Source organism: Haemaphysalis longicornis, unplaced genomic scaffold, assembly GCF_048455015.1.
Source record: "Haemaphysalis longicornis isolate Haplotype H1 unplaced genomic scaffold, Haemaphysalis longicornis Haplotype H1 scaffold_5, whole genome shotgun sequence".
Taxonomy (NCBI): Eukaryota; Metazoa; Arthropoda; class Arachnida; order Ixodida; family Ixodidae; genus Haemaphysalis; species Haemaphysalis longicornis.
In genome coordinates, this window is record NW_027526385.1 from 92,043,958 (window position 1) to 92,066,491 (window position 22,534).

Below are 22,534 nucleotides of genomic sequence, written 5' to 3' on the forward strand. Positions count from 1 at the left end.
GTACCTCGGTTGAAAGGGGTGCACTCCCAAGCAGCACAAGCCTGTACGGCTTAAAATCAGCCGAAGAACTTCAGCCAGGTAATTTCTGCCCGGCCTTTCTCCAGTCAAAGTGTAAAGCGCGCACTCAAAGGTGGGCCTCTGCCGTGTGTTTAAAGTTAACTGCTGTACACCCAATGGCCACTCTCCTTTTACCAATTCACTGCAGAGGGGTCCACAACGGTCTCCGGCCGTACAGCTTTGCCGGAGATCAGCCATTACCTTTCGCCGGAGGCTGGCTGATGAACCATTGCCCGAGGCCGGCTGTTAAACTTTTGCAGGAGGTCAACTGTTGACCTTATGCCGATGGTCGGCCATTGAAATGTGTCTAATCAATGGCCCATAAGCTTTTGCCGAAGTACGGCCAGTCAGCCTTCCCTGGTGAGCGGCTGGTGCCTGGCTGTTCAACTTTAGGTATATACTAGCTGTTCAACCATAGTAGACATTCTGCCATTTACATCCCGGCTGTCCAACCCCAGCAGCTTTCAGTTCGAATTGCGCACATGGGTTCCTAAAAACGGGACATGCTGTAAATTCGTAATGCATGCATAAGCATTTGTGCCCTTTTAAAGAGCACTGTTTGCCCTTTCAGGGACAAATGTAGTGATTTACAAAGTCTGTGGTGATTAGGTTTTTCGACTTAATTTATTTTGCTCAGTTCATGCTGTCCAGTGTCTTCCGGTTCGTTATTTTGCTCAGTTCATACTGTCCAGTGTCTTCCGCTTCGTGCGGCCGCCATCCCAGTCACCGGCGGAGTATAGCCGTTTCTTAATAACAGCTGCCACAGCGACCTTGTTTGCGTCGGGGTACCTGGGCTGTATTGACACTGAAACAAAATTGAAAACAGACAAATAAGTAACATACTGCACTGTAAAAATGTCCACAGGCTTAGCAATGCCCTTCCTGAAAAAAAAAAATTCAATTGATTGATTGATTATGAGGTTTAACACGCCGAAACTACGCAGGTTATGAGGTGCGCCGTAGCAGAGGGATCCGGATTAATTTCGACCACCTGGGGATCTTTCACATGTGCCGAAATCTCAACACACGGGCGTCTTTGTTTTTCGCCTCCGTCAGAAAAACGGCCGCCGCAGCTAGGATCGAACCTGTGACCTTCAGCACAGCAGCACAACGCCTTAGCCACTAAGCCACCGCGACGGGTGAAAAAAAAAGTATTACAAGCTTGCTTAATGCAATGCCTCTAGTTTTCACAACGTACAACTATTCCAGAGAGCCAATATTTATTACGCATTACCAAACAGTATCCGTATTCATTCCTGTAAACAAGAACATTAAAAATAAGCTCTAATGGTCGAACAAATACCCTGAAATAAAGTAGCCCCTGAAAATATTATAATGAATTCCTTGTGCATAAAATAAAATCAGGGCAGCTTACCAAGAACAAGAGACAATGTTGTCTAGCTCGTAGAAGGCCTCTTTCACCCCCTTGGACCCTGCCCAGCTGCAGGACAATGCCACTGGCTGCCCAATCACCATGCCCAACACCATGCGGGCCCCGCCTTGAAGTCGTAGCCACCCATGTGGCAGAAGTACTGGGCCTAACAGGAGAAAGGAAATTTGAAATACACTTGTAAGTTGAATGCATCGAGGCTGAACATATGACGCAAAAGCATACCTTTAACGTGAGCACATGAGAAAGCAAACAATTTGTTGTCGTAGATAACACAATCAGTTCTGCTGCCTTTTGGTTATGGCACGGCACAGAGCTCTGGCCTTTTCTTTTTAACAGCAGAGCTGTCAAGCTTGTGCTCCTCGGAGGGATGTTACCAGGGCGCTACAGCACACAGTCCGGCAGACGAGTTTGCGAGGGAGAGGAGGGAGGAGTGGAGACGAGGACCGGTGCACGTACAAGGGTCCTCGTGCAAAAGGTTTAGCCTTGCCGAGCGCACATGGTATGACATTAGCAATGACATCAGCATTCCGCGCATAACTTTCGCGAGGCTGTTTGCGACAGCAAGGCCACGCCTTTTCTCGCCTCCAGATCGTTTTCGCGGGTCTGCACCTTGTTTCCCGCAGCGGACTACTTCGATGGCGAGTCCGCCGGGATGAAAAACCCCGGGACATTAGTTTCCCGCTCGGAACGCGCTTTGTCGGGCCGCGCTCAGGTTTAAGTTGCTCGTCGCAGTTCCGGGTAAATACTACGGCGTTGTCGAGGTAGACTAGGAAGGTGTACCATTTTCTGAGGCTTCCCCTCAGCTCCACTGGTCACTGCTGTTTGCAATAGCAAAGCCACGCCTCAATTTTGTTCATAATGTTTTTGAAGTCCACATTCTATGAAAAAAATTCTACATGCGCAAAAAGAATGATCAAAGCGGCGCAGATATGAGAAAGTTATTCTATTTTTTAGTCTAAAAATACAAGCACATGCAGTACTGGCAACGTCACACTTGAGGCCTCCGGATATGACGACAAAGAGCGGTGGCCCTACAGTTGGCTCAGCTTGAAAGTGTGTATATACCATTATTTTGACCAAACGAGCCTAAATGTTGCCTTACTGCTTGTTTTCTTCAAAGTAAGCATAAAAGCTTAACCGTGGGCTCAAAGAATACAAAAATCTATAGAGACAGTAACAGAGCCGCACTATGGCTCCGCTTCGAGCACGTGTGCCTTTCCATGGCGTGTTACGATGCACCACTGTTGATATCGCCTGGCGTCAGCGCGCGTCGCCGAAATACACGCGAATTCGTTCATTCGCACGCCGTATGCTGATGTCTATTCACGGCAGATATTGGCATCGATGGTAGAGGAGGCGTGGTCAGGGAGCATAGCAAAAGTGGACGGCAGCTTCCAGGTTATCAGTCCGTCTCTATGTCTGGGGACATGTTTTAGCACTGGGAAATGCTGTTTCGTTCACCGAAAAACAGCAACATTTTTTTCTCTAGCGGTGATTGGCTGCCTTGAGACAAATTGAACCAAACTGTTTTTGTTGGCAAGCTGTTATCCCTTGGAGACAGATATAATTCTGTGTGGCACATTCTGTACTTCGCTACCTTTGCTTGCGTCGGAGAGATTGCGATCGGGTGATGCTTGTTATGAGGTAAATATGGAAGCTCTAGCTACATTGCTTCTAGTATTAGCAAGATGGGGGTTGTCTGCAAGATTGGTGCGTGAGACACAAGCATTCTCACTGCCAGAATTTCACAAACATGACAAGAAACAGACACTGCTCAATTTTTGCAAGCCTCACAGCTTGTGTATATGGTCGAGAGGTAAGAAGCTGGAGTACTGGTTTGCAAGTCAGTGGTTCTAATCCCGCGTTTTGTTTTTTTGCTGCGAGCGTTCTATAAGGTTTTTTTTACCAGAATATGCAGCTGTTTCTTTAACCTTTCTTTGAACCCACAAGTGACGTTCACATGAAACCTCAATAGCAAGGCAGCGCTGAACATGGCTTCACACTAAACTAAAGAGAGGTAAAGATGGTACAGAGTTCAGACAAAGCAAGAGACATAGCAACACCCATCGACGCAGCAGCAGGCACGTCACTTTGCTAGTCTCGTGTGGCTGCTTGTCCTCTCCTACTTTCCGGCACAGTACCACCGAACGACAGCGTCACGAAGCGCGGAAAGGAGCTTTCCAGGTCAGGCCACCCTGGGCTTAAAACTTCCAGGACGTATTTTTTGCCGCCCTCATTTGTCCCACCATATGACATCGGGGTCAGTGAGAAAGTGAGCAGCAGATTTCCGGTTTTTGAGAAGAGGGCAGTGCTCTATTTGCTTGTATTTTTAAATTTAAAATTAAACAACTTTTTTATTTCTACAAGGATCTTGGCATACTACATTTCCCCACCTGTAACTTTATCAAATTAAAGCAGTGCATCTCAGCCGCGCTGCCGTACATTAGCATTTATTCGAATAATCACTAAGATCAAAAAGCCTCATAGCAGCCACTGAGTAAAAATGTTTGTGCGAATGACGGGAAAGGAATGCTTCTATCATGAAAATACAAAACCTGGACCTCGTACTTATATTATTGCACTTTTTACAGCCTACAAACCGTTGGCTTTATTTCAGTTGTCTCAATTACGACATAGTACCGCATTTCCTCTTTAGTCTTGTGTAATAAAGCAAGGATATTGCAAGAAGCACACGCCGCAAAATTCTGCGCATAGGTGTCCTCGCAGTGTTGAACCTCAAAAAAAAAAAAAAAAAGAAGCACACGCAATAAGAAACAAACAGGCCCAATTTTTTGCACTACGGCTATGAATGGTCAGTTGCCTAGATTGTAAAACTCTGCTGCCCCAATATTGTTGAGGCCACGGAAATGGCAGGGGACAAACTCAGTACGCTCGCACAAGCTTGGCAGCCACAGAAATTGCAGCGTGCAGTCGTAGTTGACAAAGAAAGATGCCAAAAAAAGGTGCGTATGTGTGTGTAGGGGGGGGGTGAGGAGGGGGCATCAGTAGTTGCTCACTAAAGCCACCAGCGGTTGTCTTACAACTAAAGGTAGAAAAACTATTTTCTGCCAAAAAAAAAAATGCGTGAATGCATTTGACTTCTCACTGTTTAGCCGTACAGCACTTTCCAAGCTCACTGACGACTTATTTATAAGAGGTTCACAGCACTGTAGAAAGCCACGGCTTCTTTCTTAATAACTACGACTTATCTAAAATTACAGCCAGGCTGCATTCTGAACTTCTCTACCAGAAATACTGTTTTGCGAAGAACAAACTATTTGCCGCAGTGTTTCACTCAGCCTCATCTTTACTGCTTTCAAAACAGCGGTTTATTTGTACTGCAGAAATGGCTTCCTTGAATGTTTCTTTTTTTATATTAGCTTTCTAAGGAAGCTTTGCAACCTTCATTTAAAGGTTAGCAGTGTACTGTGTTCGCAATAGGGGAAAAAAAAAAGAAAAAAAAAACGGCAATATTTATGTCTTTGCTGCGGTGCTCACAGGATAGCGGCGGCCCATGCACTAGCCCAAAGCTGGGAAGCATGCACGCACCACCGTGTGCAAGCAAAATGCCTACAAGCTCCTAGAGCAAAATCTTCTGAGAAATGTCATCACATCTAAAAATACTTTTTTCGTTTCGTGCAAGAAAATGCACTACAATTTCCTACTATCTTAACTGAACCTTTACAAACCGATACCTACCTCGACATCTTAGAAGCTCTTGATTGAGGAATGCATTGTGGTAATTGCTTAACGTTATCAAACTCAGCACTGATTCATTACTTCAGGCACCCCTGTCTCCAGGGACCTGCCAGGAGAAATGCACACATGGCTTTTTCCACATTGGCATAGTGAATGGCAAAAAAGCCGCTGCCTCTTGAGCTACTGCCGCAGCACTGACAGGAACATTGTCAGCTTGTTCTTTTCCACGGTTATTAACACAGTAAGCTTCTAGCCAACAACAGAGGTTAGAAACTTGCACAGGATACTAAAAAAACTGAGCAAGCCTTGTCTATACAGTACAAGAACTTCTGAACTTGTGCTTGATTGCTGCAGTGAAGTTTCTGAGGAAGCATAAATAAATGCTGCTTAGGAGACAATAAAGACGAATTTCTGTTGAATTTACATTGGCAATATTTAGTTCTTTGTATGATTATAATTTATGTTTCATCCAGCTGCCCCCAAGTAAGGAAGTTTTTAAGCGCAGACTCGATTTAAGAGCACACATCGTGAACTTGTGCGAGAAGCTGCATCTTTCACGGTTTTCGATAATGCTATGAACTTTCTAAAAATAAAGCACCGATGAGCTTAGATAGTGCCATTACCATCAAACAGTGCTTACTCAATTGCATTCCAGACGATTTGTCTCAGCACCAAGGTTTTGGCAAGTACAATTTTATTCAACGAGTCAGCACCCTACAGTTTAACAGTGCACTAGAGAGCGCACTCATGGTGAGCGAGAACTAACTGCACGGCGGGTTTGCCCATGCTGTGCACAGGCTGCAAATGCCCCGTGTTGCATGTTGTCTTATCAGATTCATGGCCTCTGAGTGGTATATTTTGTCATGGCAGTCCTCTTGAATACAACAGCTGTACCCACATTTTTCAGACTTTTTTTTTTCCTCCAGCATGCAGGTCGGCATGCCTTGGGTGAAAATGTGCAAAGGCTGCTTGTTTGAGCGTCACTGCACAGTTGTTGAGTACATAAAAAAATAAACACAAGATCGTTATGCATTAAAAACCATAACTAAGATTTTGGGGGTCCCTGAGTGCTTCCGCAAATAGATTATCACGCCAAATTGAACATATTTGAATGTAGCACCTTTGCAACAATACGCGCTGTCGTATGCTGTTTTTAGAGCCCAGTTACTGATTCCAATCCCATTATCTATCGCTAATTTCTGTTCGCTACAGGTTAGCAGTGTTCATTTTATAGACGAGAAACAAACAAAAATCAACCCTTTTCTAATGCTACAGCTCAGCTCTGCGGGGACGGTGAGACGCACAGCTAATTCGTAGGGTATAGGAGTCGGGTGCAGCAATTGACTGGAAAAAGTGTGGCACAGAGAAATATAGCTCCACAAACCGCGATTTCGGTGAGAACCACGCAAAGCATGGTCCATTTGCAGCCTGTGTACAGCATACGCAATCCTCGCATGCAACTAGCTTTCACTCGCCTTTAACCCACTTTCTACTGCACTGTAAACTGTGGGTTGCAAACTGTTGAATATGAACTTACCAATTTTCAAATCAGATTAGGTGTCCGAATCGGCCACACGATGCGCAGTCCAATGCGGCTGGTGGCATGTGGCTGGGGCCGTGGCTGCTCCCGCTGTCCCCCGAGAAATGCCTGCACAGCTCCACACCAATCCCGGGCAAATGGCGCCACCCTGAGAAGGTTGTAAAATTGTGGTCTATAGTCAGGGCGCCTACCAAACTGATGCGTCAAAATTTCCCTAGTTTTTGCTTCAGCAAATTGCCATGAGCAACATGAGTTCATTCATCTCTAGGCAGTCTCAAAACGTCACATGATGCTGTCATGATCAAGTATGCTGAACAATCAAAACAATAGAGGAGGTGAACAAATATCATACATTTCTTAAATTGAATTTAAATAGTTAAATACAAATACGAATGTTACTGTATTTAGTCGATTATAACACGTTTTCTTTTTGCAACCTGAAGTCAACCCTCGCGTTACAATCTGCCTAAAATTGCAATGATGCACCCATTTGTCATCAATGGCTACAGTTCTGACCATTTCGCAATCTATGTCAGCAAGATGTGTCAGAGTTGTTCGGGTCCACTACAAGCTAAGATCAACTTTTTTCGTTTCCTTGCTTTTTTCTGTGGTGGTTGACAGCGTGCGCAACTTTTTTCCTTTGTTTTCGCGCCGTACTTTAGTATTGAGGCATAGGTAACTTTCATTGCCCTGAAGTGTTTCAACACCGCTTCAGCTCCCCTTGTTACGGCAACGTGTTGCACTCAGTATGACCCATGCTATTTTAATGGCTCAAGAAATCGGGAATTCGGCAGCTCCCCGAAGAGTCAACATCGACCGTCTGTGGATGGCAGCTACTGCGGGAGCGCCTTTTTACATGCGAACCCTGCCCAAAAAGTTTCCGAGGGCCTTGCTACAGCTGCCACGTCAAATTACAAAAGGGTGTTGCTGATTTCGTCACCAAACAGTGTAACCGCCTTTTGGCGGTCAGTGTTGAGCTGATACAGCTCAAAACAAGTGATATCGCTCGACAGATGGGCTTCCTGCGAAGTTATAAGTGTCAAAGGTGGGCGCCTAGCCCAAGTGTTTGAAAAATAAATGTGCTTTTCCATAATTCCACTGGCCTCACGTGAGTACTTTGGCGGCTCTTCTTTTTTTTTTTGGCACAACAGAAAGTTACCCTTTGAGTTACTTTAGTGGTTTTAATTTTTCTTTTTTATGCGATGAAGTCACCCCTCACGCTACAATCGTGGTCACATTACAATTCAGTAAACACGGTACGGGGTTGTCTTTGGCATTATTATTGGAAGGGCAAAATTCAAAATTAGCATACACTATGTTCTCTGTGCTTTTTTTAGACCGATCTTGATCTGAAGAGCAAGACTATAAGCAACAACGAAATGAAATCTTATTTGTGCCCGATCACCAATGAGAGAAGCTTTTGAGGTATTAAAAAATGATGGACTGTTTCAGGTACCCCTGCTTGGTACACAGGGGGTTGCGGCCAAATCATTAGGGAGCACTGCCTTGCTGCCCCAACATCTACCTATAGTAGACCATGCAGGAGCACAAGCCAGCATGGGCTACTTTAGGTAAACCTACCCATCCGTACCTGCCGCAGTGGCTAAGTGGCTAAGGCATTGCGCTGCTGAGCACGAGGTTGCGGGTTCGATTCCCGGCTGCTGCGGCCGCTTTTCTGATGAAGGCGAAAAGCAAAAACGCACGCGTGTACGAGATTTCGGCGCACGTTAAAGATCCCCAGGTGGCCAAAATTAATCCGGAGCCCTCCACTGCGGCGCGCCTTATTGCCGGCGTTGCGTCAACGCGTTAAACCCCCCAATCAATCAATCATCATCATCTACCTATCCGTACCATTGATGCATTTTATTTGCCAGGGCTATCGACGTTTGCCCCCTCATCCCACCAAAAGGCTCTGATAAAAATCACGTGATTACGTTACGCTGTCGGGTTGACTGATTGCAGGATTTAACACGCTGAAGCTGCACATGGGCTATGAGGCGTGCAGTAGTGGAGGGCTCCGGATTAATTTTGAGCACCTGGGAAACTAACTTATGCTGAATCTCGAGACAAGGGTGTTTTCGCTTTTCGCCTCCATCAGAAAAGCAGCCACCGCGGCCAAGATCAAACCAGCATATATGGGCTCAGCACCACACCTTAGCCACTGAGCCTAGCTGCGGGTGCATTATGCTGTCAGTGTCTCAAGCTTGTGAATACAGTAAATGCTGCTTAGGTACTAACATTACCCTATAGTGCAAAGAACAAAACTTTTGACTGCACCTAATTTACATTGTTTTGGTACAATTTGTTTTTTTCACATCCTTCGCACACTATCTAGCCAAATATATGTTCAATATGATGACCAGGCGGTTGATGCCTCGGCAGAATTACCACCCCATCAACATGTGCAGTCACTTTACTGGCCCGAAAGAATCTAAATTGTCAATTCTTACGATTCGAGAAAGCGAACTCATGATCTTGAGTAGCATGTGGCTATGCCTCATTTAAAAACAGAACCCAGCATGTAAACGTTTGTCTGCACACATTTAGAGGCACTAAAGCCATTTTATATAGATGAAAAAAAATATATTTTTAATTAATGAGCAAGAATAAACAAAATATGGCAAAGAAAGCCCAACGGTTCGTTTTGCTCCGACAAAAATCTATTTGGTTGAAATGATTGATTGATTGTAGGGTTTAACACGCCGACGCAACGCAGGCGATGAGGCGTGCCGTAGTGGAGGGCTCCGGATTAATTTTGACCACCTGGGGATCTTTAACGTGTGCCGAAATCTTGCACACACGGGCATTTTTGCTTTTCGCCTCCATCAGAAAAGCGGCCGCCGCAGCCGAAAATCGAACCCGCGATCTCGTGCTCAGCAGCGCAACGCCTTGCCACTGAGCCACCTCGGCAGGTTATTTGGTTGAAATGAATTTGAACTCACACAACTGAGCCTGTGCGCATAATGTAAGCACTGTGCTTACAGCATTTTGAGCAGTCACAGTATGCCGTCGACATAAAGAAATGAAGCATAAAGGTGCCTCACTCCAGGTGCCACCAACAGTGCAGCTCAGTAGCATAGACATGATCTTATTTCAGAGAAAGGGGTGGCTGAGCTTGAATGCAAAAAAAGGGAAAGAAATTCAATTGACAGATCAATTTACAACTCAAGTTCACAAATAACTTTGGGACCTTGCACGCACACCCAGCATAACCTCCCCACTGTTTTTTTATTTTATTTTGCTTAACCCATTGCAAAACAGCCGGCTGATTAACTGACCACTGACAAGGAAGCCATGTAAATTCAGTGCATAGGTAGCGCGAAAGGATGTCAGGAGTCTGTATTCAGAGAAAAGAACAGTGCCTTCCTGTATCTGCGAGAGATTCAGCTTGACTAGCTCACATTCACTGGAAGCATGCAGGCTATGCTGCCAGAAGTGTCTGCTGAGAGCACCATCACTCCACTGGCGCGGCATCCAACATCCAATGCATAATGCTCAGTGACACGGTAATACAGAAGGGTCCATAGGTATAGAGGGGATATTGTGGCCGATATGCATGTGTATATGATATGCTGCTGTCAGTTACCGCTGGTGCAGCTACACAGACCCGAGTTTGGCCCCAGCTCCAGCATTCCAATTACTTCTTGCGGCACTGGGACTGCACCTGCAAGATCTAGTGCTTACTCACATTACTAGCATTATGACATAACAGCTGCCCAGCCTCAAGCAGATGTTGAAGGACTCTTCACCCAGAAAACCTGGTTTGCACAGGCACTACATCGTGTGCAAAAGAAATATAAAACAGGAATTCACTTTCTGCACGTATAAAAAGCTACATTCAACATAATTCAACTGTCCTAAACATGCAGAGCATCCTACCGCTGAAAGGGCTACCTACTACTAATGCAAGAACAAACTCCCACAAGTTAGGTGGGCATAATTCCTGCTGCAAAGGCCCCACATCACTCAAACGCATACTTATAGGTCCAGTTTCTATTTCTGGGTTCCTATATCGGCAACATAAATGCAGTACGTACCTGTTATTGCTTTTCATCTTGCCAGACAGCCCCCGTCCTGAAGCTCCAGCCACTTTTAAATGAAAAGGTTGCAAAGAAAAGTTACATAAGCACAAACGTCGTTACCTGCCAAAGTTAAAAGCTCACAGTACACTACACATTCCGAGAAGTAAGAACACTCACTCAATGATTGTTTTATTATCAAGACAGTTATGTCAAAAGACCTAACCACAGAATTGATGAAAGGTGCTTAAAATCAATGCTATGTAAGCGTAGATAGCGTTTACAGCAATGTGAAATATACTCCGCCTATGTGCTCCTGAACTACAAACCGTTTGAAGAAAACAAATAGTTTTCAGCCAGTAACAAGACGATAAAAAAAGAGCAATGCTATATGCCCTCCGGAGTGAACCTAAACCGGAAATGGCTATATGGACTCCGCTGTCCAGCGCCATCTAGGAGGCGCCTTAAACACCATTTTGTCACGTGAAAGAAGCTTTCTGTTTTTTTTTTTTTTTTTTTTTTTACGCATCGGTTTTTGGCGTGCACGCGGTCTCCGACAGTCCGCGCGCCGTCGACCCGACATGTATATGGAGGTTCGGTGAGAGAAACATAAACAAGCGTGTGTCATGTGGGGATGTGGGGCACTGGGAACATGGCTTGGGAAGATGCGGTTTCCACACTCAGCGTGATTCCGTGGCAACGAAAGAATTTCGGTACGGCTAGTTCGCTTGCCAACATCGCATATCTCTCGATTGCTGACAATACATGGTTGTGTTACGCGGGATGCATTTCAGTTTTTTGTTGTTGTTGCGTCGCCGCAAAAATAATGGCACGCGCGAGTGCTGTTGGTCGTCTGCCTACGTGCGCCTCACGCGCACAGAGCAACAGCGGCATGTAACCTGTCGAGAGTGCTGTGCTTCTGATGCGTCATTACCGGCGACAAGCGAAGTCGTTTTTGGCCAAGCAAAACCGAGTAAGCGACGAGCGGCAGTAGTGGATTATTTGCTACCAACGTATCATTTGCCAGACGATATCAAAACCGTTTGCCTGAACGTCCGTCAAAATATTAAGCACGTGGACTTACGCAAGCAATAATGCGAGATCAGCTCGCACAGGCCGTGACGGAGGCGAAGAGCGAACGCCCGTGTGTCGGCATTTCGGTGCACGTTGAAAATCTCCGGGCAGTCAAAATTAATCCGGGGCCTTCCACTACTGTGTGGTCTGGGCCGCAGCAGCTTGCCTACACCTGTCTAATTTTCAGTTAGTACAGTCGGTGCCAATTGAAAAAAAAAAAAAAAAGTGGAGTTCGGTTGTTTTGCGTCTTTTTGACCCGCCTTCTTTGTCTTTAAGCCACTTGATACCCGTGTAAGATTCTACTCGACTGGTACCGATCATTCTGACTGCTGATAACCTTTCAAACGAAACTATTACCTGATCTTGATGCTGGTCTCCACATGATATCACTCAACAGTAGTGGATGTAATGATTTTCTTTGAGAAGGAGGAGGCGGGGCTTTCTTGTTAAAAGGCTCAACTGCAAAACACTCTCTGCACTCAGGTGCGCTGTTATCATGCAACGTACTACGTACGTGACCAAACAAAGCCTTCTTTGTTTATTGCATGCACATAAGGGCTCCATAGCGTTATTTGTCATATCATATATACCATGTTTGCGCAAGTATAAACATCCAAACAAGAAATTTGAAGGGGAATGCATATTTATTGCGAATGTGAAACTGAAATGTAAGGTGAACGCAGAAGGGCCATGCACTTGACGTCGGTGAAAGGTCCCATGTGTCTTCAGATCTCTTTGCAGTGACAGCAGAACCACAATGACTGCTTGACGTCTGCTTTCGTGACTTTACCACAAGGCCTGTGTAAAAGATAAAGCAAAATTAACATGTTCAATTCAATTTTTAAACAGACTTCTCTAATTCTTACCAGTGGAACCACTCAAGGCAGTGGTCGCAGCAGACCATCTTGGTTTGGCCATCATCTTTTTCGTTGCAAATGCGGCATAGCCATGCTTCATTAGCTTTTTTCATAGCCACTGCAAAATGAAATTAATGCGAGCATTACAATTAAAATACCCGTGATGCTTAATTTCATGGTGAAAATATTTTCTGCAAACTAAACACTTTTAAAGCAACCGTAACTACAAGCATCACTGCTTTGTTCGAAAGAAGTAACTTGTATTACAGGTTTCATACACACAAAAAAAGCAATAATATTGACAAACGTTCCAATATGTAGCACTGCAACAAAGCAAAGGTACGAAAAATGAGTAATCAGTGCATTAACTCCTTGCCAATGCTGGAGCGACATGGATTGCTGCAGAAGACAGAACCAGAGGTATCAATACCATTGCACAGTGGCAGTTTTTTAAAATCTAACAAACTTGTATTTTGTAATGCTTTGTAAGGCCAGGGAAACCTTCAATAAGAAGAAATACCACTGACCTGATGATGTTAGGAGAGCCCAAGCATCTTTTGAGAAGTACTTTTTTAACTTCAGAAACTTGACCCTGCAGTCCAACAGCGCACTAGGGAGTAATTCTGGCCGCACCTCAACGTCAGTTTCTTCCACCGTGTATTTTTGGCTTAAAACACGGTTGCTGACTGCCTCTCCAACAATTCCAGTGAGCAGCACTGAAAAGGAAAGCATCGAATGAGGATACACAAATAACTCAGTAATGCTGCTTACATTTATGTTGAGCAACTTCAGAAAGATGTTCAAAAGCCACTGGATGAGTGCTGGATGCATCCCTGGGCCTTTTGCACTTCCTCTGAACAGGTCTGTTCCTCGGGCGGCCGCGGCTCTTGACCACAGGAAGCTTTATCTGCGTAATTGTAACCAAGCATGTCAATCTTGAAAGGGTCAGTAAGGTAGGCAACCCGAAATCTTGGCATACCTGGTGATGTAGACTGCTGTGAGTTTCATGGGCTGCTGCAGAGGAGGAAGAAGCTTCCTGGCATGGTTGCATGGAGTTGGCATTTCCATATTCAGGCGAGGAAGTCTTGGTACGGTGCTCCTGCTGTGCCTCTTGTCCCAGTGCTTCTGCTGTGGCCACTTGGTGACACGGGGCTTGACCAGTACTGCCAAGATCAGGACCGACATCACTGTTGTCAGTAGCCATTATGATGTCTTGCCCTTTCAGCCAACCTGTGTGGATCTCTTCTAGAAGACCAAGCCGGGCAGTAAAGATGTCCGTGGGACAGTCCGCCAAGTGGTCAGCCATTGTCTTAAATGTGCGCATTGCAAAATTAAAACGCTGACTCCTGTTCATTTTTTCGTATGACGGCCCGGGCATTGTTGCTATTTCCTCATTTGGGCATATTTCTGAGGGCTGCTGGCTTGAACCTGACTCAGTGTTTTTTGCCATATAATCCAGCTGGTAGGACTTGAACCAGCGCGCTTTTATGGCTGCTTTCAAATCTGGCATTATGCCGTACTTTTCACAAGTTGCAAGGAAATGGCGGCACAGAAGTCCCATTCGTGAAAAGGTAGTACAGCTGCACGTCTGCTTCTCAGTGGAAACTTCGTGCCACGTGTTGCCACAAGCAGAGGACACGCTGTAGAGGTTGGGTGCCAGCTGTCGTATCTCTGGGGGGTTTTCCCTCACCTTTGTCAGCTCACTGCTTACGAGCGCACACGCATATGGGGTGAGCTCCTTGAAGCACATTTTTTCAACATCTCCAGATGCGTTGTACGAATAAAATTCACATGTCTGCAAGAGGGCTGCCTGGTGTCTTGCCTCCTGCAGCAATGAATCTGAAATGTTGAGTAAAGAGCGCAGGGCATCGTGCAGCTTCTCGTGCGACGACAAAATGTTTTTCAGTTTGCCGTTGTGCGACTCTACGCGGTTTGTGGTGTTATTTCCTGCTGTGAATGATGTATCGCACAGGTGACGGGCCCACATTTCAGGGATCTTTGCCCAGTTTTTTTCGAAGTAAATGCGCGCGTCCTCGCTGGCATACCTCAGAAACTCAGCATGAGCTTCTTCAAACAGTTGTGAGGTTGGTGCACAGAGCATGTCATTAAAGCTGCTCACCAGCCTGTCTCTCTCCTGTGCAGACTTCGCATGCTGTCCTGCAGCTATCTTGAACGCCTTTGTCACGTGAAACTGGCACAGCTGCACTGCAGGTTTTGAGGGGAAAGTTTCCCGCACTGCAGATATTTCCGTAAAGTCTTTGTCGACCACAACTACACTTGTTTTTGAGGCAGCTGTGTTTTCTTTTACGAAGATGTCGAGGAGTTTCGTCACAACATGTTGCTGCTCACTGGCAACAAAGGCATAGGCAACCACATGGCTGCGGCCAGCGCCATCCTCCACAACGAACACAAACAATGGCATTCGCAGTTTGTTCGTGCGGTAGGTTGCATCAAGCAACAAAACTTCTGGAAATGCGTCAAAAGCTTTTCGCATATGTGGTGTCTGGATATACAGAATTTGCAATTCCTGGCTCTCATCAGTGACAGGAATGATTTTGGCATTGTCCTTTCTTCGACACTCGGCAATTGCTGCCATTAGCTGGGCTGCGTCATCTCTGTTCTTCTGCTGTTTCAAGTTGTGCAGGTCCTTGGTGATGTGAGCCTTGCCTGCAAGCAGTTACAAGAATTAAATGGATAAACAATGAAGTTCTTTACTACTGCTTCGCAGAAAAAACAAATTACCTGTTTTCTCGTTCAGTCGCTGCAAAATCATGCTTGGCCGCACTTTCATTTCCAGAAGAGGTTCCACAAACTCTTTTTCTTCGTCATCGAACCGACGACACTCTGGATAGGAGTCAAACATCTCCTTTGTTGTGGCATGGTTGTGTTCAAGCACAGCACTGGTGATTTCCAGCTGCTGGCTAGCTCTTTTAGCAGCAATGACCACTTGCACTGGGCAGTCTCTCTTCATAGTCCTATCCAAGATAATGGAAGAAGTAACAATAGTTACTGCAAGTCAGCTACAGTGAAACATGCAAAAGTAAGCAGTGCAAAAGGCAACATGGGCAGATCAGCAGACAGCACTGAAATACAATGTTTGTTTCTTTATGCATACTTTTGTGTAAGAAATTGAAAATTAAGCAGAGTATCTCCATGCATGTACAGGAAGCTACTTGCAGCCTAAAGACAATGCGCTTCCTCAGTTTACCTGCCCTTGACAGCTTACAAACACCCTGAGGACAGCCCCGTAGAAACACCTAAGAAAATTGAGCATCAGGTCTCATTTCAGGCTGTGCAGGACCTATAATAGAGGAGGCCTCAAACATAGAGGTCGGATTTTTAGGCATTAAAAAAGTGCATTTTAACATTTTAAGCCTCTAATGGACGGATATATCAGCACCATCAATTTTTACATAAGTGAAAATAATTTCAACCAAAGATGTGTGCAAAAACCAAAAAAGTTATTGTTTGTGATGGTACAATGGCACCAACGGTTGAATACAGCGGTTCAATAGTACCATTAAACTTCTGGACTAATGACAATTCATTAGCTTGATTCAACAAGTACACTTCTCACATTTACGTTTCATAGCCACTGTTGTACCATGAAAAGGAATACCTGAAAGCTGGGAATACTGATTAAGAAAAGCGCTACTTCATGTCTGCCTGTTGCAATTAATGGGACACAACAAAAACAGGCACAAATACTAAACACAGGAGATATGACAATTTATTAAGAAATTAACATGTTCTTATATGATATCTAGCTCTTAGTCAATTTCTGGCAAATTCTGGCAGGCAACTCTGGCAACTTCCTCATATTAAATGACATTGTCCGAATTGTCCAGGTAACGTGTCCCAATAGTTCTGCACATTTGAAGAGCATTTTTCAAAAGGTGTTTTCACAGCCAAACGGATTTTTGAATAACAGCACATTTTAGACTCTGTTGGGAGTGTAAATTTTAGGACGTAAGGAAATGCAGCTTTGCAGTGATGTTTCGCCATTGCCTCTTCAATATACGGGGGATCTGCTAACAAAGGCCTTTTTGATGCTGAACCGTTGCGTTGAAAATAAACTTGCATTTGGATATATGTTTGGAAACAACAAAGATGTGACTGCCCAGGTTAGAAAAAATCTGTTTAGAGGGCACATGGAACATAGCCTAAAAGTCAGTGTGAAAATTCTAGAAACAGTTCATACTACCACCTTCTCCAGATTTTTTTTAAATTTAAAATTGGGCCTCTCGTCATTTAGAATGAGTGTCCCATTCCACTGCTGCTAGCTGTTGTTTTTTGGGGAGTTGGTTAAACTAAAGGTTCGATCCCACAGAGTTCAGAGCAGTCAGTCTTGCCGGTAGCCTGGTAGTGTTCATATAGGCGCGAAGTGTGAAAATAGCCTTCTGTGGGCACTTGGCCAACTATATCTGGCTATGCAATAGCCCCTAATCAATTAATTCATGTTCGTTAAACAAAACAGAGCGATAGGAGCTACAGGAACATATAGGCGCATTTACCTGAAATCCTGCCTCAACCCATGAATCTTCGCTTCTCGCCGTTCGAAAAACATATTAGTACGTCAAATACACTGTTCCACGAGAGACACTGCGGTTGCGCAGTGGCTATGGCGTACGTTGTGCTGCTGAAGGACACGGGTTCGATTCCCGGCTGCGGCAGCCGTTTTGCTGATGGAGGCGACAACGCTCGAGTGCTCCGAGATTTCGGCCCACGTTAAAGATCCCCACGTGGTCACAATTAATCTGGAGCCATCCTACGGCGCGCCTCATCGCCTGTGTAGCGTCGCATCGTAAAACCCCACCATCAACCAAAATCATCCACGATCGAGAGACCTAGGGTCATATTACTCACCTTTGGTTAGGGCGAATCCCAGTGCCAGTTGTCCGGCGACGTCCGCCGTGCTTGCAGGTGAATGTTGCATTGGCAAACTGGAGTTTACTATCTAGCTTCACCGAGTTTGCTGTCAAGGAGGCATTTACCACTGCCACCGATTTGGTCCTCTCTTTGACAAACAGTGTGTTTGTTTGCACCCCGAATCGATGCAATGCTGTCTCAAACTCGTCATAAGAATTAAATCTTTCACCGACTCTAACCTCCATGTCGAGTCGAAGGCGCGCGGACTGTCGGAGACCGCGTGCACGCCAAAAACCGATGCGTAAAAAAAAAAAAAAAAAAAACAGAAAGCTCCTTTCACGTGACAAAATGGTGTTTAAGGCGCCTCCTAGATGGCGCTGGACAGCGGAGTCCATATAGCCATTTCCGGTTTAGGTTCACTCCGGAGGGCATATAGCATTGCTCATAAAAAAAATATCAAAACACTTTTATTGCCAAGTTAAGATTCTCAAACTATTTAAGGTTTTCATTTTTCTCAAGGGAAGTTTTACGTCCGATAAGTTAAGCAGTCGCACATTGTATTTTGCTTTGTTCAAAGTGGCACAGCTATCGAAATAAAACAAAAGCACGGTGAAACCGCACGGCCGCATATAGAAATAGACCTAATGCGATAAAAACCGCATACGAAACAAAACACGTCGATTCCTCACGATGTTATCAAGAGCACCGGCAATTATTTCAAGCTTCCTAAGGCCCTCCGCTGCGCCCACCACCTGTCCGTCAGCAACGCTAGACATATCGAGCAGCGCCAGCAAATTGCATTTAGCTTGCGCGAACCACAGCGTGAGACTGACGCGGAAACGAGAAATCAAGCCAATAACACGTTTCTGGCACCGAACCTTAGTCGCGCTGCAAAAGGTCCAGCAAAAAAGAACTTACCGAACTTCTTTGTCCGGGCACAGGAAAACGCCGCCGTTCTTCGATCGTTTGCCGCTGTATTTCAGCTTATCCTTAACCGCACGTGTTTCCAACGTGGCAAGCAGGCTTTATCCACAAAGGGCGAACACATTTTACGACGGAATATCGCACAAAAAACATGAATAACAACACGGACAACGCGCAACCACGGCCGACCTCGCCGCCACCACTTGATGGAAAAATTACATCGGAAACGACCGCAGCGCCGAAACGGCCAAATACATGAGCAGAGTTACGACTTTAAATTTTAATTCAAAGTGATCATACAACATTTCCAAATTTTTCAATCTTCAAAGAATCATTTATTCAAAATTGTCATTGCTTTTGGTGTTCACCAGTATTTCAGTTTAAATAGAATCCTGATCGGAAGCGACTGCAGCGCCGAACAAAAGAGCAGAGTTCCCTTTTTGTATTTTTATGCAAAGTGATCACACAACATTGCGAAATTAATCAATCTTTAAGGAATCATTCATTCAAAATTATTATTGCTTTTTGTGTTCACAAGTATTTCAGGTTTAATGGGCTCCTGATTGCAATTTTCCCGATCGCTGCCTTCTTGCTCTCGGTCTTTTCCGATTGGCTGCCAGTTTTGTCCAGAAGATCTAAGCCAATCAGGCTGTATTTTTGGCGCATGGCAGCGCCCTGAAAAAATCTTGAACGGGGATGATGATGGCGAGTAAAAGTCTTTGAATCGGAGTGACGGCATGTTCCATTTCACCTGTCTTAGCTATTTATTTTACCTCGGACTTGTCTTAGCTGCCGCTATCTCTGGCTCTGATTCCCTGCGCCGTACGCGGTCTCGTAGACTTGTCTCGGTCATAACCAGACAAATAAAAATTCACGTGTGCCTTACAATGCTTTTCAGCTCGGACAAAATTTGGCGTTCGGCCTGCTTCAGCGCAGGCTTGCACGGGAGTCCTGAATCATTCGGCTCGCGCGTTTGCAGATCGTGATGTTGCATTAATCATTTGAAGGTGTGATCTGAGACTTCAGGGTGCGTAATCATTACCGAGGGAAATCTTTGTCGCAGGTGTCGCTAGCCTTACGCTTTTTCAACCACTTGGTTGGTAAATCTATAACTTCTCGTAGAAGGTACAGCGTTTATGTGAGTCTTTACTGTACTCGCACAGGACTATTCACTAGCATTTCTTTTTTTTTTTTTTTTTTTTTGTCGGGTGTTTTCTTCGTAACTTCTGCGAGGAAAACTGGGAGGGAGGAATACCTTTATGATACGGAATGAAAATGACGACAAGGAATGAATACACCAGCACAGAAAAACGCACGCAGACACTATAAGTACTCTAGAAACGCAAATCTGAAAGACGCACAAACGCGCACACAGTGCAAACGTTCACAGAATTTCCTCAAAGCCGGTCACGGAGAAAGGCAAGGCCTTCGCAGCCCTTGTCGCAGACGCAGTCGAGGGCTGTGAGCCTATGCTAACGCTGAGTTTCAGCACACAGTGCAGGTTCAATGTCCTAACGAACACTACAAGAGTGACAGAGAGGTGATACTCGTCTCGTCTTATGCGCATGCAGGTAGTCGTTGGCGAAAGCGATGTTGAAGCTTCCTCACGTTTCCGTAGGTCATGCTGAAGTAACTGGAACTGGCCCATGCAGCATTCGGGGAGCCCAGGCGGGGTCATTTCTGTAGTGGTCGGTTGGCAGTTGTAGCTGCAGCGGCGGCTAGCTGTGGCTTTTTGTGTGTGCGTGAGAGCTTACTCACCCCGTAATTGCGCATATTAGGTAATAGACCCCCAAACGAACGAGTTCCTCTAAACAATTACCTTTGGTTAAAGCTAGTTTTGTATAAACGAAGTTATATGCTGTCAATCAAAAGTATTAGAAATCAAACATAAAGAGCTAGCTCTTCTCAAACATTGAAACTGCATTGCTGACGCTGTCATACAACTACACTTCTGATGAAGGCCAAAAACGAAAACGCCCGTGTGTTCGAGATTTCGGCGCACATTGAAGATTCCCAGGTGACCGAAATTAATCCGGAGCCCTCCACTACAGCGCGCCTCGTCGCTTGCGTATCTGTAGCGTCAGCGAGTTAAGCCACATAATAATAAATCAACCAATCTCAGAAATTTACGTAACAGTTTATTTTTTTTCAGGGCTATAACAAAATACGCTCAAATTATGCACCGTTCTTACTGGTCACGTCTGAGGGGTTGTAAAGATAAGATTGGGACCACTTCGCCTTCCACAGAAACAATGAGGGAACTAAAATTTAGGATGCCCACGTGGTCTAATTAATGAATCGTTGCCTTCATATTTACACTGCTATCATGGCTTCGGCTGGTGAAATCCTCGTTTTCTTGACGCGTGAAAAAAAAAAAAAACGTTATCTCTAACCTGAATTTCGGCAATTTTTTTAGTTGGAGGTCTTATCGGTACATAGATCTGCTGTCATGTTTAGCGTCCGCTGAGCGGCACATTTGTTTGCACATAGCTGCTGTCCTTTTCTCAGTCCAGGAAGCCACGAGCTTTCGCCACTGTTCGGGCCCATGTTAGTGCATTTCTTGACTGCTACTTAGGTGCTAAAGCCTGGAGCTGGTTCAATAGCACATACGATTTTTGCTTCTTTCCATCAACACAGACGGCGAATGAAAAGGGTTGCTTGATGGCACGACATGGGCCAGTTGCATGTAATTACTGCTATCGCGATGAATGCTCCAAAATACAGATTCTATAGAATACACATTTCCGCATAGTAGCATTAGGTCGCTTGTACGAGCAAGGAAACTTGCTGACAAACGTTCTGCGTACAGTGATTTTGACGTCCCAAGGCAAAAAGAATGCCAAGAGACCGCCAAAAGGGCGGTCTTTTTTACTCTAGGTAATATGCGCTGTGCGCCCGGAGCATTGATCCTTAATATCCTCGGCGTCGCGGTTCGTCACAAAGCTTACGTTTTTAACTTGTATCAAAAATTGCAATACCAATGAGGTCAGCGTCTGTACCAATGCGGTCAGTGTCTATGCAGGCTCGCAAAGCACGAGTTGTTTTACGCGCACTTCTTCTTTAGTCCAAAAAAGTGACATTTATTTTTGGTTTCAAGTCTAAAGAATGGCCTAAAACGTATAATGGACAAATGAAACGCGAACACGAAATTATGAACCGGAACACACAAATAGCGCGATTTCTTTCCATGCAAGTGAAATAATCGCGCCGCTATATAACAGCAGAGTCTAAAACATTGAAGGACTCTGATAACAGTAACAAAGATTGAAAATGTGTCTTTCCAAATATACTACTAGCGAGCCATTGTTTTGCATTCACTATCCATATTCTTTCCTCTAGAGCATTCGGTTTAATATTTTCGTGTTTTCATTCATTCGTCCATGAGTGTACATGTATATACAGCACACTGTGTTCGGTGGATAAGCGCTAGCCCACGCATGACCTTCGGAACTCCGGTGATTGGGCAGGGGTGGTGCTAGACCTGTGACAGACATCAGCCGTTCACCTTTCGAAGAGCAGGAGCGTGATTTGGTTCCGACTGGATTAATGCGATCGGGAGCCAGACGTTTTCTTGTCGACTTTTGAGCATTAACTGCCATAGGAAAAACGAGTACTCGGCTACGGCATCATAGCCGTTCATCTTTTATACTCCGGCAGGCGAAAAGAGGTTGGCCGCTCGGAAGACGTGTACGTGCTGCTCATCTTTTGATGAGCGGCTTTCAAAGAAAAAAAGAGTACTCGGCAGCCGCAAGCTTGCCGCACGTCTTGTGATCAATGTTGCGGGAGCAAGCGCCGTTCCTCGGCGGCGGGTGACTTACCAGAGAATTTATAAGCAACCCGCCCCGGGCAGAAACCGTGGTTACGGCAAACCAGTGAAAGGCGACCAACATATGAGCATTGGCTGCCGAAAACGTTCGAAGGTGACGGCAGCCGGATTCGTATCGTCCATTTTATTATCAACGGCAGCCAATTCGTTGCCTCTTGCCGAGCATGCCGGAGAACAGCCATAGGATGGCCGGTCAAGAAACGGACTTTCCGTGCTGCCTGGGCTTGGGACAGTTTAGAGAAAAAAAGGCGGGGAAGCAATAAAAAGTATGGTTTG

The 22,534-nt window shown here is 45.2% G+C and overlaps 1 protein-coding gene and 1 long non-coding RNA gene across 3 annotated transcripts; both read right to left on the reverse strand.

The window, feature by feature from the left end:
- Positions 1-643: 643 nt before the first annotated feature.
- Positions 644-19,044, reverse strand: LOC144138575 (uncharacterized). Its single transcript, XR_013315904.1, has 5 exons — positions 18,427-19,044; positions 10,727-10,778; positions 6,687-6,837; positions 1,433-1,595; positions 644-862 (listed from the first exon to the last, which is right to left on the reverse strand). It is a non-coding gene; the product is annotated as an uncharacterized LOC144138575 (long non-coding RNA).
- LOC144138574 (uncharacterized) lies at positions 11,415-17,951 on the reverse strand. 2 transcript variants are annotated; one of them, XM_077670926.1, is made up of 7 exons: positions 17,506-17,951; positions 15,382-15,614; positions 13,619-15,306; positions 13,411-13,546; positions 13,167-13,355; positions 12,649-12,757; positions 11,415-12,580 (listed from the first exon to the last, which is right to left on the reverse strand). In XM_077670926.1, exons 1-7 carry the CDS (start codon positions 17,901-17,903, stop codon positions 12,508-12,510), a joined length of 2,826 nt encoding a protein of 941 aa, XP_077527052.1. In that variant the 5' UTR covers positions 17,904-17,951; the 3' UTR covers positions 11,415-12,507. The 2 variants fall into 2 exon arrangements, with proteins under 2 accessions (XP_077527052.1, XP_077527051.1); XM_077670925.1 differs by having other exon boundaries at positions 13,411-15,306.
- Positions 19,045-22,534: the final 3,490 nt, after the last annotated feature.

What these genes read in the sequence shown, in the direction of transcription:
- LOC144138574 (XM_077670925.1), bottom strand. Translation starts at nt 17,903, where the DNA reads ATGGACTCCGCTGTCCAGCGCCATCTAGGAGGCGCCTTAAACACCATT. An exon ending in GGGATTCGCCCTAACCAAAG is followed by an intron (nt 15,615 to 17,505) that starts GTGAGTAATATG and finishes TATCTTGGATAG; the next exon opens with GACTATGAAGAGAGACTGCC. An exon ending in TGCCTTGAGTGGTTCCACTG is followed by an intron (nt 12,581 to 12,648) that starts GTAAGAATTAGA and finishes TCTTTTACACAG; the next exon opens with GCCTTGTGGTAAAGTCACGA.